Source organism: Bufo bufo, chromosome 9 (assembly GCF_905171765.1).
Source record: "Bufo bufo chromosome 9, aBufBuf1.1, whole genome shotgun sequence".
In the NCBI taxonomy this organism is placed as follows: domain Eukaryota; kingdom Metazoa; phylum Chordata; class Amphibia; order Anura; family Bufonidae; genus Bufo; species Bufo bufo.
In genome coordinates, this window is record NC_053397.1 from 210993629 (window position 1) to 211015678 (window position 22050).

The window sequence follows — 22050 nt, forward strand, 5'->3', positions numbered from 1 at the left end:
CCGTCCGTAGGGAGATGACGCGTCTGCTCCCAGTCAGTGACCTCCTGAACTGCAGCAACCAAGAGGATTCCGGTTCCCAGCAAGAGCTTACACCACCCGCCATGCTATAGAGGGAGGGACACCTCGCTGGGTAAAGCACAAACAGATGTCATTATATAGACACGGAAACAGCAAAGAAACAACCAGCATTTCCTATAAAACCCATCACACTAAATGGTCACAATCTGGATTTTCTTTAAAAAACTAAAAAATTTGTAATTGCAGAAAAAAATTGGCAATCTGATTTTAACATTTGACGTAGGCCTCATGCACACGACCGTCCGCGCAATTTGCAGAACGGAACGGGCGGCCCATTGTATAAATGCCTATTCTTGTCCGCAAAACAGACAAGAATAGGACATGTTATATTTTTTTTGCGGGGCCGCGGAACGGAGCAACGGATGCGGACAGCACACGGAGCGCTGTCCGCATCTTTTGCGGCCCCATTAAAGTGAATGGGTCCGAAACTGCGGCTCGGATGCGGACCAGAACAATGGTCGTGTGCGTGAGGCCGTAATCAAACAATAAAACTTTTCTGGTTGTATTCATCTTTTTCCAATGTTTTAATATATTCCCAAAACTCAGCACCTGGGGGAGTCATGTTAAAGGGCATCTGTCAGCAGTTTTGTACCTATGACACTGGCTGACCTGTTACATGTGCGCTTGGCAGCTGAAGGCATCTGTTTTAATATATGCAAATTAGTCTCTAGGTGCAACAGGGGCGTTACCATTACACCTAGAGGCTCTGCTCTCTCTGCTGCGTCCTCTGCACTGTGATTGACAGGGCCAGGCTTGATGACGTATTTACTGCCTGGCCCTGTCAATCAAAGTGTAGAGGGCGCGGCAGTTGCAGAGAGAGCAGAGCCTCTAGGTGTAATGGTAACGCCCCCGTTGCTCCTAGAGGCTTATTTGCATACGATTCCCTTGGGGTCTCACTGAACGCTGTACAGGCCAGAGCATCCTGCCTATAGTTGGGCCATGTCAGGCTTTAGCAGAGCGGGCGCAGGCAGGAGGAGGGATGTGCTATGCGAGCTCCTGCCCTGCACTCACTCAGCCTGGAGGACTGATGCACTGTTTATTGCAGACTGCTAGCAATTCATTCATAACTTCTAGTAGGAATAATAGAGGAATGAGAAAAGAGGTTCCAGAATCTTACGTGGGGAATGCTAGTAGTTACTAAAGCATACATGTCGGGAGAGGGGACGGCTCCACTTTAAACGTGAGTGGCGATGGAAATTTAATGCGAGTGGTAACTGTAAACTACTGTCCAAAAATGTCCAAAAGTAAAAATGTGACGCAGTTGGGAACACGTCGTTACAAAGAGGCCAGCGCTACATAGGTGAGCTCTGAGGCCAGTGAGGTCTGATGGCTGCAGTGGTCACGTGGAGCAGTCGGGCGCGTCATCGATGCAACGCCGGGAGCACCGAAATTGGTGGCAGTGGAAAAGCAAGGATTGAGCAGGTGAGTAAGGTTTCTTTTATTTTATAATATTTCTTGCCTTCGCCACAATTTTTGGGCGTCCCAGAAAACCCCTTTAATAATAAAGGTTACTGCTTATAGCTCATACACTGGATGAAGGGAAATAGCCAAAGATATACAGTGATCTCTGGGCAAAGGATCTTTATTCCTCCCGTCACTCAGATCTAATGTTCTGCCATTTATTTATTCATTCCAAAGTTAACGCCCCGGAAACTTTCTTCATTTTTATAGGGATTTTAAGTTATTTTTTTACCATCAGTCGTAAACAAGGGAAAAGGCGCAGAACACCCATAAAAAGCCACATAAAAGAAATGTGTCACATTATCCCATTATCCTTAATTATCCTATTAAGAAGCAGAGCCCTCAAATAATACAGACTACTGAGAAGTGAACCAGCTTAGAACATGGCTGCCAAACGGTTCTAAATTTGCCCTAATTTTCAAGCACAATCCCAGCAAATTCCGCTGGTCCGAAAAAGAGCAGGGTTTATGTAAACCCGCTTATAAGGGAGCGTTCAGTTTGGGGCATACCCGGGGGCAGGGCTTAAATGTCCTGAATCTACCAACACAAATGTGCAGTGACCCGGTGGTTCACTGCTAAAGGGGTTAATGCTATAATGTGCTGTGGTTCACTGCTAAAGCTGTCAAAATGTTTACTGTCAGACAAGGGTTAATGTATGCCAACTATACACTTTCAGTAGTGCAAATGGCTAATGTGGCTTTATTATGCAACTGTATCTCAAAAGGCTGTATATGGGAAGAGAATAGTTAAGTGGCAGACCTAAGAGACAGATGCCAGGTGGTTGGCTGGCCCCACCCTCCGGGTTGTTGGCAAGTAGGCCAAGATGTGTTTGGTAGTTGCTGGTGTAGCTGAAGCTGAAAAGAAAGGAGAATCTGTGTCCAGGGAAACACCATCCCTGTGAATTAAAAGCTGCCATAATATGCAACTGTGCTCAAAGCCAAACTCTAGGGGAAAGAAGCATTCAACTTCTATAGAAGGTTGAGGACCAATAAAAGGGACAGTGTGTGAACAAGAAAGCCAGTGAAGGGTAACACACGTTTATGGCTATAGACTTCACTGCATGTGGTTTGGGATATATTGCTTCAGGCACCTGTCACACTACTGAGGCCGACCGGCTATCCGTTATAGGACTACACCTCGCAGTTGGGCATTTTAGTACATGTCACTGAAAGAAAATTGCACATCTTTGGTCATTTGGGAAGACTGTATTGTTTGCTGGAGCAGGAGACTCAGAGGGGACTGTTACCATTTCTACCCTGTACGCACAGTCTTTAGGGAAAGCCTACCTTGTGATCCGAGGACTATGTCCATTACTTGTACTGTACTACCCATCATCCACTGAGACTATATTTTGCTTTAACCTTATCCAACCTGGGCCCCTGTTCTCCTGCCTTGCAACCTGCTGCTCATCTATACATCAAGCACCAGGCAGGAGCCCCCAAACACAGCACACCAACAGAAGGCACATCACTGTAAACCTGCGTGAGCCGTAATGGCAGCCATATTCGTTGACCTCCAGCTTTAAATGAAGCAGCTAGATGAAGTCCGGTCAAGCAATCAAGGATAGAAAAATTTAAAAGGATTGTCTCACTGAGGCCAGTGATTGGCTGCAGCAGTCAAACGTGTTGTCGTGATTTCACCACTGCAGTACAGTAAGCAAAGCCTGGCAGGGGCACCGGAGTGGAGGTAGTGACAGTTCTTTCATTATTTTATGCATTTTCACCCCCTTAGCTCATTTTTTTCTTGATCCCAGACTACCCACCATTAGGGATTTTCCGGATGACTTGTCATCTTCTGTCGAGCTCGTTCGTGTCACCAAAAGCCACCGATACTTGACAGAAAATGGTCTAAATTGGCTTTTTTGGCCAGAGTATAGCCAGTTTCACATTCACCGATGATGACCTTGTTCTAGTATCTGCTAAGGAGCCTTCAATATTACAATGACTAATCTGCATCTCAAAACAGGTTTATTATATCTATAGCAAAGGCAAATCCACTGTTCTAATTTTACACCCGGCTCCACACTACAATTGACATAATTAATTAACAGGTTACTCGAGAAGATTACCAGGTTACCGATTGCGTACAAATCTTATTCATAACCTATGGCCGGGAGTAATTCATGTAGATGTTATGTTCTCTGTGTTAATGAGGACACTGCATTTATTTTAAAGGGCACCTATCCGCAGGATCAACCCTGCTAAACCAGACAGTCTGTTAGGTAGAGGTGAACCTCCTGATTAAAAGGATACCTGCCTTGTGAAAATCGGTTGTGGCATTCCTGAGAAAAAAACATTTGAATTCTTAATGCACATAAGGACTTCAGTGTACTGAGGGGTGGAGCCTAATCTGTCAGGGAACCTCAGCTTTCCAGGCCTGGCCACGCCCCTTGGTGAACTGAAGCCCCCATTTGCCTAAAAAGTAAAAGTCTATTTTCTCAGGAACGCCTCAACCGATTTCAAGAAGACAGGTATCATTTTAATCAGGAGGATCTACCCTATCGGGAAGTATGACCTGTGAACGGGTACTCTTTAAGGCCTTAATTCCGCTTTTAGTTTAGTTTGTGGGATTTTTTTCAGACCTTGAAGAGGAAAATGTAGAGCATCTGCCCTTGGTGCTGAGGGCCGGAAAATCTAGACACAGGTTTAGGGCAGCGGACTGAATATTTGCCCCAGGTGAAACAACACCTAAGCTATGACTCTGAGGACTTGGTCTTCTATTTCCTCCACCAGTATCTCTCCATATACTGTGATGACTATGCCATCATGAGGGTACGTACATAATGGCATAACATCATGTGACCCTGACATCCGTAGGTGCCGTGGGGCATTACATCGCAATAAAAAACCTGCAGTGCTTAATCTGGCCACCCACATCCCATTTCGGTGGCCCTGGCTGCGGTACTGTCCTGATGGTGGTACTGCCATTAAGTATAGATGGGGTATGTCAAGTTGCTAGCACCAGGGGCGTGTGCCCTAGGTCTCCAGCAATCACCACATTCATTTCATCATTGTCCTACCCCTTCTACCAATGCCCCAAGTATCTCTGCAGTCCATCCCTGGCCAGGACTCTTCTCTTTCTGGGACTGCTGCCACTATCTTAATATACTTAGGTGTCAGAGAAGATTTCTGGCCACAATTGGCCTCCTGAGACATAGAGAAGAAGCCGCTCCTTCCCTTATGTTTATTTCATAGAATGGAAAATGGTGACAGGTCCTCTTAAATACCATCCGTGGCTGGAATTCCTCTTTAATCCCTTTGCAATATTAGGTTTCAGCCTGTGTGTTCAGTGCTCTGTGTGAACCTGCGGAGAACAATGTCCTGTCACCTGGCAGATGTCCTCAAACAGGTGACATCACTTCTCGAAAGCTTCTCACCCGCACTCGCCTGCAGAGTTTGTTAAAGGGACACTATTGCTTTATTTTTTGAGCCATGTTTGTTTAAAGGGGATGTCTCATCATGGACAATGGGGGCATATCGCTAGTGAAGGAGGGCGCCCTCCATTCATTTTCTATGGGGCCGGCGAAAATAGCCGAGCGCTGGATCGGCTATTTCCATCGGCCCCATAGAAATTAATGGGAGCGGAGGCCGCGCATGCGCGGTACGCTCCCATTCACTTCTATGGGGAGCCAGCTTGGTGGTGGCCGGACCAGAGTCCTCCAGCCACAGCCTTGCGGGGCTCGGTTTTCGATATAGGTGGGACCCACACCTATTAGACAATGGGGGCATATCCTAGCGATATGCCCCCCATTGTCCATGAGGAGACAACTCCTTTAATAAAGGGGTCATCCCACAAAAAACATTCCTATGCAATGAACAGGGCAATGCAAATTAAGCATTACTGCTATATACATGCCACAAAAGAATTACATTTTCCACTTTGCTAGCGCCCCCTGCTGTTTCTCCTTCTGGTCCACCTTGTCTTGCATTCAGAGGTGGACTGACATGCTCAGTAGCTTCCCTGCTCCCTTCCCCTCTCCTCATAGTGAGCCTTTCATTCATTAATGGATAGAAATACACAGCAATCTCTCTCTAGACAGCAGAGAAGGAAATTTTGGGGGGCGTCACACAGCATATGTATCTCTGGGGCAATACATAAGGGACAAATTTCTATGCAGGAGAAGAAGGGGTTAACAAGAACTAATTGCAATGTTTCCTGAGAGATAGAGGCGCTTCATGAGCTGCTGCCCACCCACAGAAAGGGAAGAAAGTCGTCCAGATAATGTGAATAAAAACAGTTTTTTAAATTTGTGGGATAACCCCTTTAAAAGGGTTTTCCAAGACCTCTAGATAGGTCATCAGTATCTGATCGGTGGGGGTCTGACACCCGGGACCCCCGCTGTTCAGCTGTTTGAGAACAGCGCCATCCATTGTATAGTGGTTGTACTTGGTATTTCAGCTCAGCTCCATTAAGGCTACTTTCACACTGTCGTTTCTGGGTCCGCTTGTGAGATCCGTTTCAGGGCTCTCACAAGCGGCCCAAAAAGGATCAGTTCAGCCCCAATGCATTATGAATGGATAAGGATCCGTTCAGAATGCATCAGTTTGGCTGCGTTTGGTCTCCGTTGCGTTCTTTAGACGGTCACTAAAACGCAGCTTGCAGCGTTTTGGTGTCCGCCTGACGATGCGGAGCCAAACGGATCCGTCCTGACTTACAATTTAAGTCAATGGGGACAGATCCGTTTTTCACTGACACAATATGGTGCAATTGAAAACGGATCCGCCTCCCATTGACTTTCAATGTAAGTCAGGACGGATCCGTTTTGACTTAAGACTTTTTTTTTTTTAATGAATAATGCAAACGGATCCGTTCTGAACGGATACAAGCGTTTGCGTTATCGGTGCGGATCCGTCTGTGCAGATACAAGACGGATCCGCACCGAACGCGAGTGTGAAAGTAGCCTTACTTCTATAGGACTGAGCTGCGCCTAGGCCATGTGACCGATGAACGTGTCATCACCGACCTTGGAAAAGCTGCAAAAAGACCGCGGCGCTACTGTGAGCGCTGGTGCCTTTTCAAACAGCTGATTGGCGGGGGGGTCCCGGGTGTCGGACCCCCACCGTTCCTGAGGATACGTCATCAGAGTAAGTCTTGGAAAAACCCTTTCCGCAAAGAAATGTTATTCTTTATATCATGAAAAGTTACGAAACTTTCCAATATACTTTCTGTATCAGACTCTGCTTGCTGTCATTGATTTTGACAAACTGCAAGCAGAGATCTTGAAGACTGTGAAGAACTGGTACAGAAAGTATATTGGAAACATTGTATAACTTGTTTATAAATAAAGGATAACATATTTCTGGAAACCCGAATACCCCTTTAGGGTAAGGACATAGCGGCACGAAGTGGCGACAAGATCAGGGGATTTTGCTGTGGATCTCACTCGCTGCCTACGTCCACGTGCTGCAGGCTTAGGGCATGTTCACACGTGGCTTTTAAGCTGCACGATTTCTTTTGCTGATTTGTGCAGATGCCTCCCTGATATAAACCAGTTATTTTCTCTCTGTTTGGGTGACATTTTTCACTTGAACACCCCCCACCCGATTGCTTCTCGTCCCTCCGGGTGCTAATACCGAGCTGCGCCCTAGGAGTGGAATTTACTTCTATACGTTGTGTACACTCCCAGAAAATATCACAAGATGCAAATCCACGGCACAGGAAAGTGTCCGCCATTACCCTGCGGCCTGTTATTAGGGCTGTAAACGCACCCACAGCTTCCTCCGCGCCCTCCAGGCGGCGGGACAAAATGTTCGACCCTGAACCTTGTACGAAACCAGTCTCCTCCAGATAACTGGTTCTATGCGCAACTCGTCCCACTGTTACTGTGCCCTAGTTTTGCCATTCAGGAGCCTGGAAAAGCTGGGTGACGAGCCCTAGGAAAGGAAATATTTCTCACCCAGCTTTCCCAAGAAAAGATATAACTGCAGAATTAGTAAAATATTTTAAGAACTTATATATTCTTGAAGTTTTGTTGGAAATGATCAATTTCATTGTTTGCTCTGGGCGACTGGTCAGTCCGTGACATACATTAAAGGGGTTATCCGATATCTAAAATATCCCCCCCCCCCCCTTCAAATATACCTGCTCCCTGACACCCACGTTGCTCCGGATCCCTGCGCGGCCACCGCTGCATCTCCTCATCACTCAGATCAAAACATCTGGCGACGGGGAAAGCAGCCAATAGCAGCACACGACGGGGGAAGCAGCCAATAGCAGCACACGACGGGGGAAGCAGCCAATAGCAGCACACGACGGGGGAAGCAGCCAATAGCAGGACACGACGGGGAGATGCAGCAGCGGCTGTGCAGGGATCCGGAGCGACGCGGGTGTCGGGGAGCAGGTAAGTGTAATCCATACAAGGGGCCCGGGCATTGGGGGGGATCGGATAACCTCTTTAAAGGGGTATTCTTATTATAACAAGTATCCACTATTCACAGGATAAGGGATAACTGATAGTCCCCTATCCTAAGAATACAGGATAACTTTTTATAACCGGAATTCCCCTTTAACTTTCAGTCTGTACAGTCTTCAAGATCTCTGCTTGCAGTCAGTGTAAGGAAATGTTTTATATCCAGAGCAATACTTTTAACCAATGACCAGCAAATTATCAGGGTGGGTTTTCGGCCCCCGGCCTCATGGAGACATCAGGTAGTGGCCCCCCCCCTCGTGCGGTGCAATGTAAAGGGCCACAATGTGGCTTCCGATGGAAAATGGTACCATTTTTGTACTGCCAGATTTCATTTTAATAAAAAAAAAAAAATGGCACTTTTCTCCGCTGGATGCCACAATGCGGTGCGATGCAGGTTCACACAACAAAAGTGACGGTGCGGGAAAAGCCAAAAGCCGATTGTCAGTTTGAAAGGACGCAAATCCACGTGCGTGTAAACCCACCGCCGTTTCAGATTGACAATCCGTGTGGGAAAATATCCTGGGCCGCACGGATACCCGAAACATCGAAAACAATAGAGCACCCGTGTGAACATACCCACAGCCCCACAGACTTCTATGGCTGCTGTGTTACGGTCTCTGGAGTTTACCGTAATACGTCAGTGGGCGTTGACAAAAAATATTCCCATTCACTGTCAGCAAGTAGAGATCTTAAATGGAAAGATATCGAAACACGAATTATAGTAAAAAGCTGCATAAATGTTCCACGTTCTCACGATTAAAGTGATTTTCGGCACTGATCATATCGATGGCCTCACTTGATTCGATATGGTCCGTGGTGGTCTGATCACTGGGACCCCCCAACAACCCTGGGAACGGAGGGGTTAGACACAGCATGCTAATGGTTTCCATTTCACTAAAGCAAGACAATCCCTCGCCCACTTTCAGTTTGTTGCCCTCCTCCTGTGTCTAAATACCCTGCCCCAAGGCTTGTTGGCGCCCCCCTCTGGCACCCAGCAGTCTAACCCTAGTAAATAACACATATATTGAATTACACATATCCTGGCATTTCTCCCGCGGGCACCTAGTAGCTGTGGACGGGCACATGGGTCAGCATGGTGACAGGGGAGGGTGAGGCTTCTCAGTAATGCGACCTTTACACCAGGCAGGTTAACCCGTGACAGTCCTTCTCTTACCTCTTCTGGGGTGATCTGGAAGGCTTCGGCAATCTTGGCGTACAATTCCTTGACGTTGGTGAAGCCCTCGATCCTGCCGGTGGGGCTGCCATGTGCCAGCTGGGTGTGGAAGACCAGTTTGGGGCGCATGTTCGGCGGGGGAGGTGGCAGACCGGCCGCACCGTTGGCATTGGCAGAGTCCTTGGATGCGCCGCTCCCGGCCGTCCGGTTCTCCACTACTTCACTTTCCACTAACTTGGAGGAGACCTCCTTAGTCTTGTTCTTCTTCTTCCCTCTCAGTCCCAGAGGCATGGTGGTAGCGCAGGGATGGAGTGTGTGCTGGAATTAACGAAACCCCCTCCCGACTCTGTGCCCACTCCTCCCGACTCTGTGCCCACTCCTCCCCTCTGCCGCCTCCTCTGTTGTCACTCTTTCCACCTTGTCAGGTCTCTGTGTCTCTGTACATGTTCTCAGGTGAGACACTTCCTGCTTCTCTGGGAATAAGAGAACTCCCTCGGATCTCTCCTCCTCCTCCTCCCCGGCTATACCCGTACCGTGCCTCTCATCTGCTCTGTGCATCCTCCTCCCCATGTGCTGCTCCCCCTCTGTACCCACTCCCCTCCCCATGTGCTGCTCTCCCTCTGTACCCACTCCTCCCCCGATCTGCTGCTCTCCCTCTGTACCCACTCCTCTCCCCATCTGCCGCTCTCCCTCTGTACCCACTCCTCTCCCCATCTGCCGCTCTCCCTCTGTACCCACTCCTCTCCCCATCTGCTGCTCTCCCTCTGTACCCACTCCTCTCCCCATGTGCTGCTCTCCCTCTGTACCCACTCCTCTCCCCATCTGCCGCTCTCCCTCTGTACCCACTCCTCTCCCCATCTGCCGCTCTCCCTCTGTACCCACTCCTCTCCCCATCTGCTGCTCTCCCTCTGTACCCACACTCCCCTCCCCATCTGCTGCTCTCCCTCTGTACCCACTCCTCTCCCCATGTGCTGCTCTCCCTCTGTACCCACTCCTCTCCCCATCTGCTGCTCTCCCTCTGTACCCACTCCCCTCCCCATGTGCTGCTCTCCCTCTGTACCCACTCCTCTCCCCATCTGCTACTCTCCCTCTGTACCCACTCCTCTCCCCATGTGCCACTCTCCCTCTGTACCCACTCCTCTCCCCATGTGCTGCTCCCCCTCTGTACCCACTCCCCTCCCCATGTGCTGCTCTCCCTCTGTACCCACACTCCTCTCCCCATCTGCCGCTCTCCCTCTGTACCCACTTACCTCCCCATCTGCTGCTCTCCCTCTGTACCCACTCCTCTCCCCATGTACTGCTCCCCCTCTGTACCCACTCCCCTCCCCATGTGCCGCTCTCCCTCTGTACCCACTCCTCTCCCCATCTGCCGCTCTCCCTCTGTACCCACTCCCCTCCCCATGTGCCGCTCTCCCTCTGTACCCACTCCTTTCCCCATGTGCGCTCTCCCTCTGTACCCACTCCTCTCCATGTGCTGCTCTCCCTCTGTACCCACTCCTCTCCCCATCTGCTGCTCTCCCTCTGTACCCACTCCCCTCCCCATGTGCTGCTCTCCCTCTGTACCCACTCCTCTCCCCATCTGCTACTCTCCCTCTGTACCCACTCCTCTCCCCATGTGCCGCTCTCCCTCTGTACCCACTCATCTCCCCATGTGCCGCTCTCCCTCTGTACCCACTTCCCTCCCCATCTGCTTCTCTCCCTCTGTACCCACTCCTCTCCCCATGGTGCAGCTCTCCATCTGTACCCACTCCCCTTCCCATGTGCTGCTCTCCCTCTGTACCCACTCCCCTCCCTATGGTGCCGCTCTCCCTCTGTACCCACTCCTCTCCCCATCTGCCGCTCTCCCTCTGTACCCACTCCCCTCCCCATGTGCCGCTCTCCCTCTGTACCCACTCCTCTCCCCATCTGCCGCTCTCCCTCTGTACCCACTCCTCTCCCCATGTGCTGCTTTCCCTCTGTACCCACTCCCCTCCCCATGTGCTGCTCTCCCTCTGTACCCACTCCTCTCCCCATCTGCTACTCTCCCTCTGTACCCACTCCTCTCCCCATCTGCTACTCTCCCTCTGTACCCACTCCTCTCCCCATGTGCTGCTCTCCCTCTGTACCCACTCCTCTCCCCATGTGCTGCTCTCCCTCTGTACCCACTCCCCTCCCCATGTGCTGCTCTCCCTCTGTACCCACTCCTCTCCATGTGCTGCTCTCCCTCTGTACCCACACTCCTCTCCCCATGTGCCGCTCTCCCTCTGTACCCACTCCTCTCCCCATGTGCGCTCTCCCTCTGTACCCACTCCTCTCCCCATGTGCTGCTCTCCCTCTGTACCCACACTCCTCTCCCCATGTGCCGCTCTCCCTCTGTACCCACTCCTCTCCATGTGCTGCTCTCCCTCTGTACCCACTCCTCTCCCCATGTGCTGCTCTCCCTCTGTACCCACTCCTCTCCCCATCTGCTGCTCTCCCTCTGTACCCACTTCCCCCCCATCTGCTGCTCTCCCTCTGTACCCACTCCTCTCCATGTGCTGCTCTCCCTCTGTACCCACTCCTCTCCCCATGGTGCAGCTCTCCATCTGTACCCACTCCCCTTCCCATGTGCTGCTCTCCCTCTGTACCCACTCCCCTCCCTATGGTGCTGCTCTCCCTCTGTACCCACTCCTCTCCCCATGTGCTGCTCTCCCTCTGTACCCACTCCCCTCCCCATGTGCTACTCTCCCTCTGTACCGACTCCCCTCCCCATGGTGCTGTTCTCCCTCTGTACCCACTCCTCTTCCCATGTGCCGCTCTCCCTCTGTACCCACTCCCCTCCCCATGTGCCGCTCTCCCTCTGTACCCACTTCTCTCCCCATCTGCCGCTCTCCCTCTGTACCCACTCCCCTCCCCATGTGCCGCTCTCCCTCTGTACCCACTCCTCTCCCCATCTGCTGCTCTCTCTCTGTACCCACTCCTCTCCATGTGCTGCTCTCCCTCTGTACCCACTCCTCTCCATGTGCTGCTCTCCCTCTGTACCCACTCCTCTCCCCATGTGCTGCTCTCCCTCTGTACCCACTCCTCTCCCCATCTGCCGCTCTCCCTCTGTACCTACTCCTCTCCCCATCTGCTGCTCTCCCTCTGTACCCACTCCCCTCCCCATCTGCTGCTCTCCCTCTGTACCCACTCCTCTCCCCATGTGCTGCTCTCCCTCTGTACCCACTCCCCCCCATCTGCTGCTCTCCCTCTGTACCCACTCCTCTCCCCATGTGCTGCTCTCCCTCTGTACCCACTCCTCTCCCCATCTGCCGCTCTCCCTCTGTACCTACTCCTCTCCCCATCTGCTGCTCTCCCTCTGTACCCACTCCCCTCCCCATCTGCTGCTCTCCCTCTGTACCCACTCCTCTTCCCATCTGCCGCTCTCCCTCTGTTCCCACTCCCCTCCCCATGTGCCGCTCTCCCTCTGTACCCACTCCTCTCCCCATGTGCTGCTCTCCCTCTGTACCCACTCCCCTCCCCATGTGCCGCTCTCCCTCTGTACCCACTCCCCTCCCCATGTGCCGCTCTCCCTCTGTACCCACTCCCCTCCCCATGTGCCGCTCTCCCTCTGTACCCACTCCTCTCCATGTGCTGCTCTCCCTCTGTACCCACTCCCCTCCCCATCTGCTGCTCTCCCTCTGTACCCACTCCTCTCCCCATGTGCTTCTCTCCCTCTGTACCCACTTCCCTCCTCATATGCTGCTCTCCCTCTGTACCCACTCCCCTCCCCATGTGCCACTCTCCCTCTGTATCTACTCCTCTCCCCATCTGCTGCTCTCCCTCTGTACCCACTCCCCTCCCCATCTGCTGCTCTCCCTCTGTACCCACTCCTCTTCCCATCTGCCGCTCTCCCTCTGTTCCCACTCCCCTCCCCATGTGCCGCTCTCCCTCTGTACCCACTCCTCTCCCCATGTGCTGCTCTCCCTCTGTACCCACTCCCCTCCCCATGTGCCGCTCTCCCTCTGTACCCACTCCCCTCCCCATGTGCCGCTCTCCCTCTGTACCCACTCCTCTCCATGTGCTGCTCTCCCTCTGTACCCACTCCCCTCCCCATCTGCTGCTCTCCCTCTGTACCCACTCCTCTCCCCATGTGCTACTCTCCCTCTGTACCCACTTCCCTCCTCATGTGCTGCTCTCCCTCTGTACCCACTCCCCTCCCCATGTGCCACTCTCCCTCTTTACCCACTCCTCTCCCCATGGTGCAGCTCTCCATCTGTACCCACTCCCCTTCCCATGTGCTGCTCTCCCTCTGTACCCACTCCCCTCCCTATGGTGCTGCTCTCCCTCTGTACCCACTCCTCTCCCCATGGTGCTGCTCTCCCTCTGTACCCACTCCTCTCCCCATGGTGCTGCTCTCCCTCGGTACCCATTCCTCTCCCCTTGTGCTGCTCTCGCTCTGTACCCACTCCTCTCCCCATCTGCCGCTCTCCCTCTGTACCCACTCCCCTCCCCATGTGCCGCTCTCTCTGTACCCACTCCCTCTCTGTACCCACTCCTCTCCCCATGGTGCAGCTCTCCATCTGTACCCACTCCCCTCCCCATCTGCCGCTCTCCTTCTGTACCCACTACCCTGCCCATGGTGCCGCTCTCCCTCTGTACCCACTCCCCTCCCCATGGTGCCGCTCTCCCTCTGTACCCACTCACCTCCCCATGGTGCTGCTCTCCCTCTGTACCCACTCCCCTCTCCATGTGCTGCTCTCCCTCTGTACCCACTCCCCTCCCCATGGTGCTGCTCTCCCTCTGTTCCCATCCTCCTCCCCATGGTGCTGCTCTCCCTCTGTACCCACTCCCCTCCCCATCTGCCGCTCTCCCTCTGTACCCACTCCCCTCCCCATGGCGCTGCTCTCCCTCTGTACCAACTCCCCTCCCCATGGTGCCGCTCTCCCTCTGTACCCACTCCCCTCCCCATGCTACTGCTCTCCCTCTGTACCCACTTCTTTCCCCATGGTGCTGCGCTCCCTCTGTACCCACTCCCCTCCCCATGGTACTGCTCTCCCTCTGTACCCACTACCCTCCCCATGGTGCCGCTCTCCCTCTGTACCCACTCCCCTTCCCATGGTGCAGCACAGAGGGAGAGCAGTAGCATGGGGAGGGTAGTGGGTACAGAGGGAGAGCTGCACCATGGGGAGGGGAGTTCCATTCAAGTGAACAGAGCTTAGCCCCGCCCACGCTAGTTGATACTAGTCGTGACGTCAGTGGACCGGCGGTAAACAGTGAGAAGGCCGCGGCGCTGCTGGAGCGCCGCTGCCTTCTCAAACAGCTGATCGGCGGGGGTCCCGGGTGTCGGACCCCCGCCGATCGGATGCTGATGATCTATCCAGAGGATAGATCATCAGTTAAATGAAAGTTCAGAACCCCTTTAAGCATGTCCGTCCACCTCAAAAATTTTCAAACAGCAGGTGGCGCAATACAGATGGATTTTATTGGCTATACTAAATGTTTGATTACATGCAACTACAAAAGTATTCAGATCCAGGTGCCGGTGTAAAAAGGCAGAATATTTTTGTTGACACCCCATTTAAGGATAAGGAAAATGGTATTTATTTAATTTATTTATTTATTGCTCTGAATTTTAAAAGCTATAGGTCCCTCCAGCCACCAGCCGGGTTCCTATCCATTTGATGTTTGGAGCATTAATTAATGCTAGGAACATCAGGTACTTGGATGGGTAGATAGATAGATAGATAGATAGATAGATAGATAGATAGATAGATAGATAGATAGATAGATAGATAGATAGATAGATAGATAGATAGATAATAGATGATTGATAGATAGATAGATAGATAGATAGATAGATAGATAGATAGATAGATAGAAGGATAGATAGATATTAGATAGATAGATAGATAGATAGATAGATAGATAATAGATGATTGATAGATAGATAGATAGATAGATAGATAGATATTAGATAGATAGATACATAATAGATAGATAGATATTAGATAGATACATAGATAGATAGATAATAGATGATTGATAGATAGATAGAAGGATGGATAGATAGATATTAGATAGATAGATAGATATGTAATAGATAGATAGAAGGATAGAAGGATAGATAGATAATAGATGATTGATAGATAGATAGAAGGATAGATAGATAGATAGATAGATAGATAGATAGATAGATAGATAGAATAATACAACTTTTATCTTCCCTGACATATACTATTGGGGGCAGTCAGGAGGCCCCTGTACACATTAGACGGTCGGCTGGTTCCTGCCGGCCCCCGCCCCCGCCCTGCTCCAGGTTCTCATGCTTCCAGATGGCGCTGTGTTTGTCATCTCGGCCTCTGGTGTCCTCCCTACGTCTCTGGAGACTCGCTTCTTTATATGGACACAGCACAGGCGCTGACATTTCACTTTTTTTTTTTATCAACTTTATTGTACACAAACAACGTCCCCCACGTCTTGTACTGTTTCTTCGGCCTAGAACCTTTCACGCTGAACGTTCAGTCCAATCTGGACCGATTGAACTGAATGTTATATAGTTTTGTAGGAGAGCATTCTGTGTGACTTGTAATTTACCGCTCTAAACCCATCTCATTTTGACAGAAAACAGAGGAAAGAAGCTCTTAAACGTCCAATAGTGAAAATATATATAACTTTATTGAATGTTCAGTCAGTGAATTTAATAAAACTGCCATAAAAACAGGGGAAGTATGGAGCACAGACGCCATCCCAGTTCTACAGTGTCAGCATGAAAAATCACAGATAGATTAGACATAAATTAGATTACATGTGAGTCCAAAATAGAAGGAATGGCTGAACTATTGAAGTAATGTGGACAATGGCCAGAAGATAATCCACACACACATACAGCCCGTGCACCAGGCGATGGTGTGATCTGACTGGACCCGTGTCCTATCTATATGCAGAGGGCCAGACCAGAAGATGAATGGTACAAAAAGAAAGAGGACTCACCAAAATGAATGCGACCTGGATAGCTGGGATGGCGTTACCCCGACGCGCGTTTCGGCGTACCTTCGTCAGGGGTTACTTATATACAATAAGCTTGTCCAGTTATATTGGGACACAGGGTAGTCTCTTTATCTAGCCTCACCATTGTGTGTATACATACCCGGCCATTGACACCCTTGGTTGTGTTTTTTGTTTTTGTTTTCCATCTCATTTTGAGCTTAGGAGTCCAGTGGGCGGTCCTAACTCTGTGTATGCAGATATAGCTGTCGATCAGAACCGCCCACTGGACTCCTAAACCCACAGAGAGGTCAGGGATTTATATTAAATACAAATTCTACTGAATCTTTGCCAACAAATGTATATATCAATCTGCTCTATAACCTGCACCACGGTTTATCATCCACAATAATCACTATCTGCACCTCAATTGTGAGCAGAGCTCGGCTGTTAGAACATAGATCGGCTCTGCCTCCTACCCTGGTAATAGCACTATATGGCAGTATAGGTAAGGATCCCACCTCTGGTACCCAGTCCTATCTGAAGAATGCAGCCCGTAGCACAGCGCAGGAGACAGAGAGGAGGTTGCACATGCGCGGCTCTCCCCATTCACTGCTATGGGTCTTCTGATAGTAGCTGATCGCTCTTACTAAGGCCTCATGCACATGAACGTGTGCCGGCCGTTCCGCAATGTGTGGTCCCCAATGCACGGGCAATATTCGTGCGGTTTCCGCAGACAGATGCAGACCCATTCAACTTGAATGGGTCCATGATCCATGTTCTATTTTTTTGCAGTATGGAGGCAAGGAGAGAAACCCAAAGGAAGCACACTGTAGTGCTTTCCTGGGATTCCGTGCCTCCGTTCCGCACTGCACCTTCCGGATTGCATGCCCATTCAAGTGAATGGATCCGCATCCGTGATGTGGTGCACAAATGGCCGGTGTCCGTAAATTGCAGGCCCACCACCTTTGTGCGCATGAGCTCTTAGAGTTTAAAGGGGTTTAACCTCCCCCCATCACCTGACAGAAGGGGCCACTGCGGCAAGCGCTACAGCCTCAAATGTACAGCACCATACATTTGGTCGTGGCTGTGCCTGGTATTGCAGCTCTCTGCAGGTACCACTTGGAACCGAACCCGAGTTCGGGAAATGTTTTTTTACAGAATAAATCAATTTCTGAAGTTATTGCAAAAAAGTCTCGCAAGACTTACCAAAGTAATAACTTCGCCTCATCGGAGCCAATACATTCTAATACTGTACGGAGCTCGCTCGTTTTATGCGAATCAACTTCGGAGGTTTCATCCCAAGTCGATTCGCTAATCCCTACCTACAGTATTTTGATTAAAAAAAAGTAGAAATTCATGTGTTACTAAAGACATGTTCACAGTTTTGTCTCAAGGCATATTTACATGCGCTGAAAGAGCAGGCAATTATCATCAGGAGGGGACTGTTCCCTCCCGATAATTGCCTACTTGTCAGTGGAGAAAAAAAGCTGCATTTCCATGCAGAAATCTCCTTCACTATATGGGGACGAGTGATGGCTACTGCCATCGCTCAATCTCATACAGATTCATTGTCTCTGGGCAGAAGATCCCTGTTCACACAGCATGATCTGCTGCCCAGGAATGATGATTTAAGGGGGTTATCCCACAATTAATGTGCATGGCAATCTGTTTCTAACACACCTAGAAGCTGCCCTGTACCTCACGTGGACCCATTCACTGCTCCAGTAGCTCTGATAGATTTATGTCAAGGGGAGTGTCCTTTCTGCTGCAGCTCAGGGGAGTGTCCTTTCTGCTGCAGCTCAGGGGCGTGTCCTTTCTGCTGCAGCTCAGGGGGCGTATCCTTTCTGCTACAGCTCTCTCCCTATCACAGCTTAAAGCGAACCTTTCACCAGGATTTCACTTAATAAACCATTACCAGTACCTTATAGATTGTCCTCATTCTGTTTCAATGCATTCTTGTGCCGCTTTCCTGGGATGGATATTCATGAAAAAACGACTTATAAAGTCCTCGTCTCCAGCTCCTGAAGTCACGCTAGAAGTCAAGGGGGTAGCCCTTCCCTCACTCCGGGCTGTACCTCCCCTGCCCTAACCCCTCATCTAAGTAGTGTAACTGACACCTGGCTCAGTCGCCGGGACCGCGCTTGTACAGGTGGTGCATGCGCCGTCGGACTCAAGCGCGATCCTGTAACTGAATCGCGCGTGAGGAAGAGAAGACAGGCAGGCATCGGGGACGACGCATGCGCGATTCAGTTGCAGGATCGCGCTTGAGTCTGACGGCGCATGCACCACCTGTACAAGCGCGGTCCCGGCGACTGAGCCGGGTGTCAGTTACACTGCTTAGAGGAGGGGTTAGGGCAGGGGAGTTACAGCCCGGAGTGAGGGAAGGGCTACCCCCTTGACTTCTAGCGTGACTTCAGGAGCTGGAGACGAGGACTTTATAAGTCGTTTTTTTCATGAATATACATCCCAGGAAAGCGGCACAAGAATGCATTGAAACAGAATGAGGATAATCTATAAGGTACTGGTAATGGTTTATTAAGTGAAATCCTGGTGAAAGGTTCGCTTTAAGATTCAGTTGAAGGATGAAACTGAGCATGTGCTGCCTTCTCAGTGAGCGAGACAAAGAAATAAGAAAAACGAATAAACACCAGGTGGCGCTATACAGATAGATTTTATTGAATAACTCAGTGGCTATGCTAAATATTTAATTACATGCAATTACAAAAGTATTCAGACCCAGGTGCTGGTTTGAAAACTGTAGAATATTTTTCATGTGCTGCATTAAAGATCATTTTATTGGGTGATCAGAGGCGCCTTTACAGGAACAAGCATTCGTATTAATGTCCTTTCCTGATAATCGGCCTGACAATTTCCCCATGTAACCCACCATTAGTCTCATGTTGACACCTCATTCAGTGGTCCACAATACAAACATGGTAGGTAAGTTCTTCATGGTCATTCCAGTTGATCTCCTTGCTTCTCCAGGAAGCACACAATGGATGGAGATCGATGCAAATTCATCCCACTGCTGAACGTGTTGTGTCCATTTGTACAAAGATTTGCCTTTCAAACCATCAACTCCTTCATTATTACGCAAACTCCATTTGTGGATCAGTCCCTTAAACTCTCAGAAGCTGTGCTATTATGTATCTTCCATTGTAGGCTAACCTGTAGGCTAGGGTTATATGGCAACTTGTCAATAAAAGTAACATTGCAGAATTACCATGACCACTCGACCTCAGTGTTTTCCTATAGGAAACAAGGTTGCAGGTGACTTTCTGACCATCGCAGAATATCCATCCAGGTCGTTGGGTCTAAGTTGTTGTGACTTTATCGCGATTCATAGTAGGCCAGAAGTCACCTTGGAGCTCTAGTCTTAGTTTAGGTCAATAATCTAGAATCCACATTAAAATGATGCAACCAGTGGTGCCTCTAAGCAGCCGTATGACCAGGTATAATGGCATTCAGGAAGGGCCTCTGTACAAAGTGCCTTGAGGGTGGTTACCGGTGGGCACCTAAAAATCATTTGGGAAAGGCAAACGAGTTAACTGGAAGAACTTAATTTTCTTCGACACTTCTTCTTTACCCTGACTGATCAGGTAGACTTAAACTTTAGGCACTTTATGCCAATAGGTGTCCCTTCTAAAGGTCTGGGGGTGTCACCATCGTGTTTCTCAGTTGCTTGCAACCGCAGCTCTCTCGTTTTCCATAGCCAAGCCTATGACTTACTCATGGCGGACGCTGGGGTGACCAGAAGCAGGTCGGACTCTCTTTAAGCTGTGGAGAGGAGAAACCATGGATTCCTGATAATTGCAACACCTTTTGGTCTTGAAGGTTGAGAAATAGGGTTATGGGAGCCTTTGGAAAGGGCTTGTTATAGACCAGGGATGGCCAACCTGCGGCTCTTTAGCTGTTGTAAAACTACAATTCCCACCATGCCCTGCTGTAGGCAGTCCTTGCATGCTAGGAGTTGTAGTTTTGCAATAGCTGGATAGCCACAGGTTGACCTGATCTGGCATGATGCACAATGCGGACATCCCTGAACTGAATAACTACTACAGTACAAGCTCGTGTGGGATTCAGAGGCTGAGGGGCCCCTCCATATAGGTGCTGAACAGAGGGAAAAACATGGAGGCAATCTGCCTCCTGCTGGGCTGTGTGGGTCCTACGTTACATAGGAGATATAATATGACACTACTATCTATCCTCAAGTAAAAGTAGTTTTACAGCATTTTGGATTACTACTATTCATGGTCAACACCTTGGGTAACCCCTTAGCTGTGAACAGTTTTTCAGAATCAATGGTGGTCCCAGCTGATGGATGGCCACCAATATTGTCTTCTGTCATGCTTCTCAAAAATTACAAGAAGATAGCATCATGGACCATGGTCAACCCTGGTCCTCACAATGTAGATATTCCCTTGGGATCTTATAATTATACATACACCTCATGGACCATATTTAGCAATGCCTGGAAGTTTTATGATACTCAGGGTTGCAAATAGATTATGACGAAACACTTGGAATAAATGCATGTGGTGCTAGATCAGCCTGGCAGTGTCACAGCCAGACAGCTGAGAAGCGCTCACAGGAGCTTCTCAGATCCTCCTCCTTGAATTTCTTTGTTTTGGTTTAGTTTCTCATCTCGTTAGTCTATCTCAGCTGTCATGCAGTTGGACTAATTGCTACCCTTTAAGTTCCTCCCCATAATGCAGTAGTGTGCGGCTGATACAACTTCCTGGAGTGTGTGTGCATGCTGTTCCCAGTTCCCAGTCCTCAGTCGTCTGCAAGATAAGTGCTGTTTATGTATTTATGATTTTGTCTTTTCTGGATCCAGGTGACCCTGACTCCCTCCGTGTCAGTGTAGGGAGCCGGTGGTCGTGTCCCTTCACTATTGTAGGGTCTTCAGGTAATAGATAGCCGAGGAACGTGGATATGCGGCCATCCACCTTTGGGGTGTTCGCATAGGCTGAGCAGTGAGGGAGAGCGGCAGGTCTATTGCAGGGGTCTCCCTTTGTTCCTTAGTTGTGGATCCAGAGAGACATTGTTTATCTGGTATTGTCTTGTTTCCTTTACACCATCCGTGACAGGCAGTAGACTGTGTGCACCAAGACGCAATATGTGTCGGACAAACATGACTGCAGGCCATGAGCCTCTCATAAAACATGAAGGAGCTGATAAGCATCTCCTAGTAATTTGAGTCCTTCTAGCTTCTGTAGCAACCCCATCCTCCTGGGAAGCATCTGCTGCGTAGTCTGTCCTCCAACTCACACCAACACTCTGTAGTTAATTGTCACTCGCCATGAAGAATTGACCACACCGGGGATCCGTAAGTTACTGGTGTAGGACAATGCCCTCATTTTATAAAGCACGAGTTATAAATGTTAGCGTGAGATTAGAAGAGTGTGAGTCAAGAAGTGGAATTTACACTGGGCCACAGAGCGGAGGGAGGGTCTCAAAATCAACTTCTCTTCCATTGACCCAACACCACCACACGAGATATGGGGTAAGAGGCAACTGTTGTGGTGCACAATTAGGCATATTACGTCACGCCCTTTGCCCACTAAGCCACATCCCTTTTCCGTTAAGCCATGCCCCCTTGTTAGGCTAGGCACAGACAGTTTTTCTAAATCTAGATGCGCCAAATTGTGCCATACTGTGGAGCCAATTACACCAAAATCTAGGTGATCTAAAATTGATGACCTCTCTAGAGGATAGGTCTTCAGGGGAGGATTGGCCATAGACCTTACAGGGACATTTTCCGGCGGGTCAATGCCCAGGGGGCTGTCTGAGACCTCCTCAAGGCCGGCCAGTGGAAGTTTTTGGGGATGTATTTTGTGCTGTTGGCAGTATTTTGTGATTGACTGTGGTGTTTGGCTCGGTTGGGGTGGTATAAAGGTATTGCTGGCCCTGCCTTCCATCAATTTGGACCCAACTACAAAACGGGACCACTTTTAGTATTTTTTCCAGGGCCGCTTTAAGTTTCCAGTCCACCCCTGTA

At 49.8% G+C, this 22050-nt stretch overlaps 1 protein-coding gene across 1 annotated transcript in view; it reads right to left on the reverse strand.

The window, feature by feature from the left end:
* GIPC2 (GIPC PDZ domain containing family member 2) overlaps window positions 1-9541 on the reverse strand; it is a 71343-nt gene extending 61802 nt beyond the window's left edge. The window contains exon 1 of the mRNA XM_040406966.1: window positions 9123-9541. Within this exon, the coding sequence (XP_040262900.1) occupies window positions 9123-9413 (291 nt within the window). The 5' untranslated portion in view covers window positions 9414-9541. The remainder of the gene's footprint in view (window positions 1-9122) is intronic.
* Between the last annotated feature and the right edge of the window lie 12509 nt (window positions 9542-22050).